At 36.9% G+C, this 11,498-nt stretch overlaps 2 protein-coding genes and 1 long non-coding RNA gene across 3 annotated transcripts; 2 read left to right on the forward strand and 1 right to left on the reverse strand.

The window, feature by feature from the left end:
- Positions 1-177: 177 nt before the first annotated feature.
- Positions 178-2,425, reverse strand: LOC103849583 (cyclin-A3-2). Its single transcript, XM_009126344.3, has 7 exons — positions 1,845-2,425; positions 1,435-1,667; positions 1,190-1,342; positions 1,058-1,091; positions 817-966; positions 603-737; positions 178-516 (listed from the first exon to the last, which is right to left on the reverse strand). The coding sequence occupies exons 1-7, from the start codon at positions 2,157-2,159 to the stop codon at positions 445-447; spliced, it is 1,092 nt and encodes a 363-aa protein (XP_009124592.1). The 5' UTR covers positions 2,160-2,425; the 3' UTR covers positions 178-444.
- Positions 2,426-2,706: 281 nt separating this feature from the next.
- On the forward strand, positions 2,707-7,226 carry LOC103849584. Its single transcript, XR_004450062.1, has 4 exons — positions 2,707-5,803; positions 5,973-6,138; positions 6,365-6,431; positions 6,541-7,226. It is a non-coding gene; the product is annotated as an uncharacterized LOC103849584 (long non-coding RNA).
- A 2,005-nt stretch (positions 7,227-9,231) lies between these two features.
- LOC103849585 (WPP domain-containing protein 2) lies at positions 9,232-10,122 on the forward strand. Its single transcript, XM_009126345.3, has one exon. The coding sequence runs from the start codon at positions 9,349-9,351 to the stop codon at positions 9,868-9,870; it is 522 nt and encodes a 173-aa protein (XP_009124593.1). The 5' UTR covers positions 9,232-9,348; the 3' UTR covers positions 9,871-10,122.
- Positions 10,123-11,498: the final 1,376 nt, after the last annotated feature.

Consider the following 11,498-nt stretch of genomic DNA (forward strand, 5'->3'; position numbering starts at 1 on the left):
TCGTATTTATTTCGATCAGATAGAAGCCCCCCAAATTTGAAGCTTTCATGAATTTTATCAGTTAATCAAATTTGGTGCAGCCACGGGTTTAAACTGAACAACCTACCATAACCGTAAAAGAAGTAAATTGTACGCATATGTATAGAGTGAGATAGTATCTAAATAAAACCCATTTACTTGTGATACGTTGCAGAAGATAAATTTTTAATCTTTTCATTTGTCAAAGAACTTCACTGGCAGGGAAAGAAAATATACAGACACGGAAAATTACATCTATGTATGCCCATGATGCCTCTCTAGATCAGTCTTCATCAGTCCTAATTGTTTCCTCTTTCAATTCAAGCTCAACCCGTGTCTTTAATACTTCCCAGGATCGTGTCTCGAGCAATGTGCGACATCTTTCCTCTTCCAGTTCTCTGTTCCCCAAAGAAGGACTGGTTCAAGTCAAATGGTAACATCCTCCCAGAAGGTAACCGGTAGGACAGGTGATACAGGCATGGTCGCAACGCACTGGAACTGTAACCAGAGGAGCAAAATTGGAAGTATCAGCACATGCTCAATTCAAATGATGGCACTGATCTCAATTGTAATGTTAAATTTACCTTGTGGTGCTTGTATTTATCTCTAACAGCTTGTAAAGCACCCCCTCTTCTCCTCAGATACAAGTCATGTATGATTCCCACACACTCTTGTAGATCAGCCGCTTTGTACTTTGTGTATTCTTCCAACATCTGATTCTGTTTTACATCAATTAGATTATTAGTGTCTCACTCAAAAAAAAAATTACATGTAAGAGAATGAGAAAAAAATGCTTACCCAAGGATGTTGTTTTGGACGGATGATGAATCGAGCAAGGAAGACAGCAGAAGCAGCCAACATAGATGGCAAAAACTTCACAGCTTTGTAATCTAATATACTCAACTCCGATAAGTAGCAAGAGAGTGGTTCTAGCTGCAAGTGTGGCACCTGAAATAAAGTCATATAAAAATAATATTTAGCATTTTGATACTCTTTAAGATTCCTTATCTTATATAAACCTAGATCAGTCTGAGCTTACATTGAAATCTTCTTGTGCAACCCTTGTGAATCGTCTGCACATTAAAAATGGAAAAAACAGAATGAGGACAATGAACCATGCAAACCAGTAAATCACTATCAGCAAAAGACATTGTTTCACCACAAATCTAACCTTATAAAAGAATTGATTGTGGGTCTTCCCAGTTCAAACTGAAGGGTAAGAAGTATATCTGCTTCCATCTTCACCACATCTTGTTTCGAAAACGTATTATCAGTGATGTAACAGAAGTCTTCCACTTTGGGAGGACTTATCTCTTCATACTTCCTAATAATTTCCAACAACCAAAAGAATAAGTTCCATAAGCTTCATTCAAAAACACAAATGACTAGCAAAATAGAGATCTCAAAGATGCTTACGAGGCAATAAGCATAGCAGAAACTCCCAAGAGCTGAAGCCTCTTCTTGTTGACGGTCTTTAAGGACAAGAATCTATCAATGTAAGAGACAGTGAGGTGGAGTGTTTCGGACAAGAGCTTGTACTCGTCAGCAACTTCCACTAACCAATCAACCAAAACACCTCTCATGGTTGGTGTTACATCTTTCTGAACCTTTTCCATGTAATCAGGTAAAGGTCTTTGCTTTGGCTTCACCTGAGTTTCAACCAAATGCAATAATCTTTCAGCTTCACATTTAACATAACCAATAATAATAATTTGACAAAACCAAATCAGATTATCATAATAAATCTCAGAAACTTAAAGATCAAATCCAAATTTAAATTGAAAGTCTTCAGACAAAACCCAAAACCTTAAAACTGAGATTGTTACCTCCATTTGACGGAGATACTCGTAGATGTCGGAGACATAAGGTCCGCACATCTTGGGATCATCGGATCGAGCATCAATGTCAGATCCAAATTCCACGGCAGCCGAAGCCACCGGAGCCGTCTTTCTCAATAGAGCTCCGAGACTCTTTGCGGGCTTCGGGATCTGATTGAAATTGGACAAGACGGAGATGTTGGAGAGATTCGGAAGCTCGCCGAGAACCACTCTCTTCTTGGTGACACGTTCATCCTCCGTGGCCGTAGACTTTCTCTTCACCGCCGCTCTGGTCATCCTCGAACAGATCTCCTTCTCAGTCATGGTTGAGGGGTTGAAGAGATTCGGAGAGAAAGGGAAAGTAAGAGAGAGAGAGAGAGATTGTGAGATTTGGTGGTGGTGAGGAAGAAGTGAGGGTGAGAAGGGGAAGAAAAAGGGAAGAGCAAAAGCGCCATTTTCGAGTTGAAAACAAAGCTTCTCGCGCTCTGTGTGCGGATTTTGAGTTTTTCTTTTTAAGAGTCAAAAAGTTTGGAGGAAGGAATCGAATATCAAATCTGAAAATTGTTTGGCGGGCGAATTTTTCATCGGATATCTCTGTCTGAATTTGTTTTACCGGTACGATTGTTGTTGAGTGATGCGAATTTCACCTTCTCTTTTTCGACCAATAACATTTAGAATTATTTACTCAAACACCCTTCTAATTACTAAAAAATATATTCATATCATATTTTTATAATATTTTGTCCTCGATAATTTGTAGTACATTTTGCCGATTTGTATATGTAAAAACAAATTTATAGAACACTAGTATCTGTGCACAAAAAAAAAACACTAGTATCTAAGCGGAAGTTTACTCGAACATTATACATTTTAAGACATATTACAAGAAGCATACAAAACTTTTTTTTATTACTACCATTTTTAATAGTGTGCATTTTTATTACGTTGTGATAACAAACGTATTTACAAAAATACCATTAATTTTTAATGTCACTTAAGCAAAAAACCGGTGCCACATATGAATGTGTTGACATGTATTAATGAACTCAGTCGTAAAGCGTTACAAACTTCATTACGGCTGAGTTATAGTTACTTTGCGGCTGAGTTAAACAACGCGGTTGACTTATGTGAAATTGGCAGACTTACGAACATAAGTCAGTCGTTAGTGATGGCTGATTTACAGATTTCATGCTGATTTATGGGATAATGGTTAACTTACGAACACAAGTTACGACTAACTTATACATCGGCGGGCTGATTTCTCAAAAAATCGGCTGAGTTATAGTTAAGACATTGTTGAGTTATGTTTCGCCGGCTGAGTTAAGTATCATCGCCTAGCTGAGTTACTAAATTTACGGCTGACTTATGGGAGGTTGTTACGACTTATATGTTTGATGACTCAGACGGTGTGTCATGTGAATAAGATAACTTTAGTTCATACAGTGAGTCTCCAACACATACTTATGGCTGAATTATGCATACGTTACGACTAAGTTATGCATATGTTACGGCTGAGTTTACCTCTAAACTATAAACCTAAACTTTAAACTTTAAATAATAAAAAGTAGTAGATCTAATGTTTAAAATATAAATTTTATAATTTTTATAACTTTATAGTTTTATAGTTTTAATATTGTGTTCAGAGTTGAAGGTAAATTGTTGTTTATCTTGAAGGAACGTTACGACTTGCTTATAGAAACGTTACGGCTGACTTACACCATTCAGATAAGTTACGACTGAGTTATGCATAAGTAAGCCGTAATGTTCATGTAAGTCAGAACACAATGTGTCCGTCCAAAATATGAAACGTCGCGAACCAAAAATTACATATGGCGACTGACTTATAGTTACATTACGGCTGACTTATACCATTCAGTTACATTACGGCTGAGTTATGCATACTTTACGGCTGAGTTATGCATACATTACGACTGATTTTAAATATAAACTCTAAACCTATCTTAAACTTTAAAATAATTAAAAAATATTAGATTTAATGTTCAAAAGATAAACATATTAGATTTAGTGTTCATACGTTACGACTGAGTAATAATGAAATTACGGTTGAGTTATGCACACATTATTGTTGAGTTATGGTTACGATACGACTTTGTTATAATCAAATGATGAGTTATTGTTACAATACAACTTTGTTATAACAATGTTCCCGCCCAGAATACGAAACATCGCGAAACAAACTACACTTGACGACTTACTTATAGGAACGTTACAGCTGACTTATACCATTCAGATATGTTCCGGTTGAGTTATGCATACTTTACGGCTCAGTTATGCATACGTTACGACTGAGTTATAATCAAATTACGGCTAAATTATGCATACATTATGGATGAATTATGGTTACAATACGGCTTTGTTATAACCAAGTCGACCAAAAAAAACTTCTAACCGGCTCAAGATTCATCATCCAAAGTTAAATTGAATTTAGAAACCTAAAGAGAAACTAAAAAGATAGTCTATATATTAGGAATCAATAGATAAATCAGGCGCATAAACAACATAGATGTAAAAACTCAAATCTGAGATAGGTCTATTGCAGTGGTTGTCGTCTTCGATCGTTGTTGGTTAGAGTAGAAGCTTTCTCTCCTCCAGTGTCATGTATGGTGATTCAACATCCTGATGCTCCTTCTCTCATCGGATTCGTCGTTTTGCAGATGAAAAAATGAGTTAGAGAGAGAGATGAAGAGGCTAAGTCATGTCAATTGTAAGAAAATGAGAGAATGATTATTGGCCTTTAGATTTCATTTAATCAATGACCAAAAAGAAAGATTAAACAATGAGAAAAAAGGTGAGGATAAACAAAAAGATAATTTTGAACCCTAAATTAAAATCAATCAATGGTCATGAAAAAAACAATATAAATTGTAATTTTAGTTATTTTCAATTTTTTTTAAAAAAATTGCTTAAATTTAAAGAATATAGTTACATGTTTAAATCAAAATTTAAAATATAATTTAAAAATTAAAGATTAATAGTTTTAAAAAAATTATTAAAATTTGAATTTAACTCTAAACTATAAACCTAAACTTTAAAATTTAAATAATAATAAATATCAGATTTAATGTTCAAAGATAAAATTTATACTTTTTATAACTTTATAATTCTATAGTTTAGGTTTAGTGCGTCGCCACTTTCTATGGATGAAGAAAAAAAAGGGCTTTGGAAGAAGAGAAACTACCATAGGAGCACTAACTGATCTAGAATGTAATTAGAAACATAGAAAGTGACTATGAATGTAAATGTTTCTTATATAAATAATGTCTTGCTACAGTTTTATGATTTATCTTTTAATAATGTCCTACTAGTTGTATGTGTTCTACTAGTTGTTAATATATTTATTCATTCCTGCTACAGTTTTATGATTTATCTTTTAATAATGTCCTATTATACTTTGCAAATATATTTTTTACGTTGACATCACCCTAAACTAACAACTAGTAAAGATTGGATCATCAACTAATTTTATTCGTACAAGAAATGAAATAAATTACAGTTCAAGGGCTTGCCCGCGGGCCTGATCTGAAAAGGCCCACTATGGGGCGGGATTGGGCAAAAATATTGTGGCCCGTTTAGTTGCGGGTCTCGCGGGACAGGACCGCGGCGGTACTGGACCGAAGCGGGACGGGCCGAAACGGGATGCGGGCAAACATTGAGGCCCGCTACACTTTTCTCACCGAGAACAGAGCTAAACGGTGATCGGGTGATGACTATGGCCTTTGGCCATTCTTGCTCTCTGTGTTTCTTCCCTTTCGATCGACAATCACAAGCTCTTGTACACAACTCATCTTTTTTGCATGCAATCAAAGACTCGCCTTCTTCTTCTCTTCTCTTTTCTTTTCGTATCTTCATCTCTTTCCGTCTCTTCACTCTTTCTTCTTCGATCAACGACCACATAGCATCTTCTTCTTCTCCTCTACACAGTAGAGCGTCGACGACCATGTGCAGAGGTATTTAGCTCATTCCTCTCTGTTTACACGATTTTAGATTTCACATTAATTATTACACTAATATCCTAATATAACATCTGGTACTTAGAGCAAATCAGGAGGGATGATCCTTCACATCTGTTTTTTTAGCCTTTTGTTATTAATCAGAATTTTTTGTTTATCCAAACAGCTCCATCAGGTTGTGGGCTGTAAGTGACGAAGTTCTAAGTCACGACTCTTCACCAAGGTGGTTTGTTTGGTACAGTGGAGTACCAGCTTCACAGCAGAACCTTGAAGACACTGGTGAAATTTGTGCAGATTCAAGATATCATTTTGATCATGGAAGTGGTTCTCAGGTACCAATGATAAATAACTTATGATATGCATGATCGTTCAGTCTGATAGCACTTTAACTGTTATTGCTTAGTTTGATAGGTAGTGAACATGTATTGTTTAGTCTGATAGAACTTGAACTTGTGATATGCATGATCTAATCGTTAGTCTGTTAGAACTTGAACATGTTGGTATCAAGAGTCTGACTTATGTTATAGTCTAATCTATCTTGGTCTCTTCTTGTTGCAGATGACGTGTGATTCACGAAACCATTCGAGGTCCTTTGTAGTCATAAGCTATAGTTAAGAGTTCCTTTGTAAGTTTGCCCGAAACCATTTGTGTTTCTTTTCTGAGGGAAGAACATAAACAAAATGTGAATATATATCAATACACTAGTTGAATGAATCACGTTTTGACCTGTGCAGGTTCTTGGTCCCACGAGACATGACTGTTGGACACTTCATTCACATGCTAAGCAATAGACTACACCGAACTACATCCAAAGCTCTGTTTGTTTTAGTACAGAACACACTTCCTCAACAGGTACCTAATTATCCAGCATCCATGTTCAAAAAATCTATTAATAATGCATTTACTCTTATCTTTGTTCTCTACAGCTGCTCCAATGGACTCTTTGAACAATACTGCCGTCTCCAAGCCCAGCTTCAAAAGCAGAGGAGATGAGAGCATGCTTAAGATCACTAAGACGAAACCACAAGTAAGAAAAACGTTTTATTTTTAAGAGCTTAGATATGAGGTTAGTTTAATAGAACTTGAATTGTTATTGCTTAGTTTGATAGGTAGTGATTCTAGTGAACACGTATTGCTCAGTCTGATAAACTTTGAATTGTTAGCCTTTAAGTTGAACTTATGAATGATATTACTTGATCCCATCAAGATGATCGTTTAGACATAGGATTAAAATTTTCTTATAATGCTTGAGTCCCTGACCAATGACGAATAAGGAAATCATTGTATAATTTTAAAAATTACATAAAAATATTAAACAAAAAATACCCTAGCGAGTTTATTAAACTCACGGAGCCATCTCTTTCACGACTAGACATATCGTGAGCCAAAAAAAAAAACCTAAACCGTAACAAGAAGAGAGTAAGAGACGACAGAAGATATGGATTCAAGTATTGATCCACGCCTGAAGTCAGTGATCTTTTTGCAATGATAGCTGTCTTTGATCCACGCCAGAAGCTTCCAGTTGTAGAATATTGTTTAGGGAGACTTGACATAAGTACATGTGATGCAAAAATGAAGAACTTGCGTCTGAAGCTGGAAGTTTTGTTTGAATCATACGACAAAAAATCAAAGTCAACATCACCTTCTGCAGAGCCTCGTGAGATGGATCAACAAAATGTTTGTGGAGGACCGAAAGGAACATTTGAGAACTATGGTGTAAGTCTCCTGTTTCATTTTTTTAAATTAATTCTGAACCTAAGCTAGATATGGATAGCTTTGAAAAGTTTGGATATTCCATCAAATTGTTTTAAATTTTTTTTTTAAATACTACAGGATTTTTTTTGCGTTTCGCAAAAGTAGTGTTGCTGCGAGTGGAAAGACAGCTCTCAAAGCTTATTTGGATGAACCTGCGCTAGATATTGATAGCTTTGAAAGTTTGGATATTCTCAACTGGTGGAACGATAATACTCACAGGTTTGGTGATTTGCCAGAAATGGCTTGTGATCTGCTTAGCATTCCGATCACAACAGTGGTTTCATAATCCTCCTTTAGCATCGGTTCGAGAGTTCTGAACAAATACCGGAACCGTCTACTTCCCAAAAATGTGCAAGCTCTGATATATAGTAGGAATTGGCTAAAAGGATTCAAAACTTATGAACATGGTAAATTATTCACATTATTATATATTTTAGAGTTCCATGTTCTTTAAATCTAATTAACTTCGAATTTTTTTAAATATTTCCAGAAGATGAAATAGTTGGTGAAGAAGAGACGGTACCATGGTCTGATGATGAAGTTGAAGAAGAAGAAGAAAAAACTTGATTTTTATTTTGATTTGGTGTTTTTTATTTTATTTACATTATGGATTTCATGGCGCTCTTTTTCCCTTGTCGAGTTTTGTCCCAATGGGTTTTCCCGATAAGGTTTTTACCGAGACCACATTACATTACTTGGATTTTGTTTTGGTGTTCGTTTACATTTAGAGGATTTGATTATTTGGATTTGTCATCGTTACTTCATGCCATACTTTGTGAATTAAGTATACTGATCGAGTCTGAATGGTTGCTTGATAGTTTAGTCTGATAGGATTTGATTTGTTAGACTTTAAGTTAAATTTGTGAATGATTCAGCACGTGTCAAGCGTCTATATAACAAACAAGAAACTTACATACGTTTGCGGCATCTGATTTGTTAAGAAACAAGCAAGATGTTGCTATATTTCTTGATTATGTCATTATGTGTTTCTAAATCTTGTCCCTGAATATTCTAAAGCCTTTTGTTTCCTATAGCTGGACAACCAATCGTGCATGTTTTGATGTTTAGAGCTAATGAAAAAAATTAGTTTTGATAACCGAACAAGAGTTTATATATATATATATTGATGTTTGTTTCTGTGTCCAGACGCAAGTGAGTTATGTCTGATCATGTTGTTTCGTTTATGCAGGTATGATGAACCGACGTCCTGCGGACCGACCCGCAAAGCCCATGTACTATGCGGAGCGGGATTGGTCAGCCCTCGACAAGACCGCATCCCGCGCGGACCTGTCCTGCTGAGACCCGTTTGAACTGAAGACTGCGGTGGGACGGGACGGGACGAGACGGGAAGACCCAATTGCCATCTCTACACCTAGGATGTCGGTAAGCACCGTCAAAAGAGAAACTAGAGCAAAAATGAGCGATAGTCATTAGCATCAAGGATGAAGGTGGTTAGTTCGGAAGTAATGGTGATTAGAAATATGGAAAAGAAAAGAAAAGTTCGCCGATCAGATAGTTGAATACTTTATGATTTAGTTGGTGAAAAAAGTTTATTAGGAGAAAAAATAAATTTATTTGACTTGATCCGGTATATATAAAGAATAAATTTGATTGCTGTTGAAAACCATTTGGTACAAAGTAGATTAGAGGAGTCCTTTTCACACCGAACCAACCAATAAACAAATGTCTTAAAGACTTTAACATATGTTCACTTTTTAACCGACGTCACAACTGATATCACCAAACCAAAACATCTCTCTGAGAATCCCTAAATCCACTTGAAAAAAATGGCAGAAACCGCGGAAACAATCAACACCACCGTCTCACCGCCGCATTCCGAATCGGAGGGCTCCACCACATTACCCGCGACGACGCCAGACCAGACATCGGTTGAAACCTCAAAAGCCGCAGATCTGAAGAAGGAAGAGTCCGTCGCAGAGACGAAGCCAGGAGGAGGCAACTCGCTCCGCATTTGGCCTCCGACTCAGAAAACTCGCGACGCCGTCTTGAAGCGCCTGATCGAGACGCTATCCACCGAATCCATCCTCTCCAAGAGGTACGGCACGCTCAACTCCGACGAGGCTTCCACCGTCGCCAAATCCATCGAGGAGGAAGCCTACGGCGTCGCGTCCAACGCTGTGTCTGACGACGACGATGGGATCAAGATCCTTGAGGTTTACTCCAAGGAGATTAGCAAGAGGATGCTTGAGACGGTGAAGGATCGATCTGCAGCCGCCGCCAACAAGGAAGCGGTTGAGGAAGCTGCGAAAGACGATGAAGCTCCTGAGTCGGAGAAGAGTGAGGCGTAACTCGTTCTTGATCCTTACCTTATCTATTAGGGTTTCGCTAGATTCTTATGAGTTTCTCAGAGTTTATGACGACAGATCTCTTCTTGTGGATTTGGTATTTGCCTATTTCGAAGATGCTTCCTTCTTCCTAATTCGTTGCTTGCTTTTGGTTTGGCTTGTTAACGATTATGCAATTAACAATAATATCATCTGCTTAGTACCTTCCTCTTTGTTGGTAAATTGTTTTTCTTTATGATTTTATTTTTTGCTTGATTCTTGCAGTCATCGTGTGCTTTGCTTCCAGCTAGTTTCCTTTGGTCACGTCCTTGTGAATATTGATTGGAGCAGTGTGTTCAATTTCTTCCGATAACATTTGCGTCTCCTTTCTATTTGACATTGGGTTTGGAATACATTGACACGTACCTTTAGGATTAAGGTTAAAGTTATTTTGATTTTGAACTTTAGTTACATCAAAACATGGAAACAAGATTTACCGACACGTTTCTAATGGTTACAGCACAGGTTTGTTGCGCATTTGGTTCTGATTGTCTGTTTTACGTTCTTTTCTTTTGGGTTAGATCATGGCTTATTGACTGTTATACTAAGTTCTGTGAAATGTGTAGATATTCTTAGCTCTCGTGGTTGTCTTGCATTGAAAAAGTGGATTGGTCTGCATTTTATAATCTCCTTGATTCTTCATTTTGCTTTGCATGGTTTACCTTTCAACTGTAATAAAACATTTTTTCTGTTTGCTTTGATTCTCTCCTTCTAAGCTTAGGGTGAGTATTTGTTGGAGTTAGTCAATTTCTGCATTTGTATAATCTCACCAGTGCTCTATACATTTCACTGATTCTCTCATCCTCTTCTTCTCTATCAAACTTCAGTATTTTCTCAATTCTTGACAGTTTTCCAAGAGTTTCTTAACCAATTTGCGAATCCAAATCAAGAAATAAGCTCTGGTCACTACTTGGTAGACGAATCCAGTCTTAAAGAAAATGGACAAGCTTGTACATTGTATCAAGATTCAAACAAAAGTGCACCTCGAGTAAAAATACTAAATAGTATTCTCTTCAGAATACATCATCATTTCCAAGATTTACTAGATATGGTGAGTCGGCTCAAATGTAACGTTGGCTTTGCTTGGTCACAATCCAAAACGCTCTCAGGTGCTGCTTGGGTATGTTTTTATTAGGACAGAAGTTGGTATTGGAAGGGACCATTAATAATATATAAGATAGATGAGACACTACTATTATCACCAATTGGTTTTAGGTTGGAAGCCCATTTAACTTAAATCAGAGTCAGATCCAAACCATCCAACACGATCCATTATTGATTCAGCCCAAAGTTGGTCTATCGATCTTTGTCCGAACATTCCGAGATTAGCGCTTAAAGAGCCATCATTTCGAAGAGGCGTATTAGGGACAAATGTCTCACATCGGTAGTTAAAGAGATATTAAATAATATATAAGATAGATGGGTCAATTCACTTATTACCAATTGGTTTTAGGTTGGAAGCCCATCTAGTTTAACATGGTATCAGAACCCCGATCCATGCAATCTAACCCGATCCATTGTCGATCCGGCCCAAAGTCGGCCTATAGATATTTGCTCAAACATTCCGAGATTTACGCTCAACGAACCATTGT

The sequence above is a fragment of the Brassica rapa genome, chromosome A08 (assembly GCF_000309985.2).
Source record: "Brassica rapa cultivar Chiifu-401-42 chromosome A08, CAAS_Brap_v3.01, whole genome shotgun sequence".
Lineage (NCBI taxonomy): Eukaryota > Viridiplantae > Streptophyta > Magnoliopsida > Brassicales > Brassicaceae > Brassica > Brassica rapa.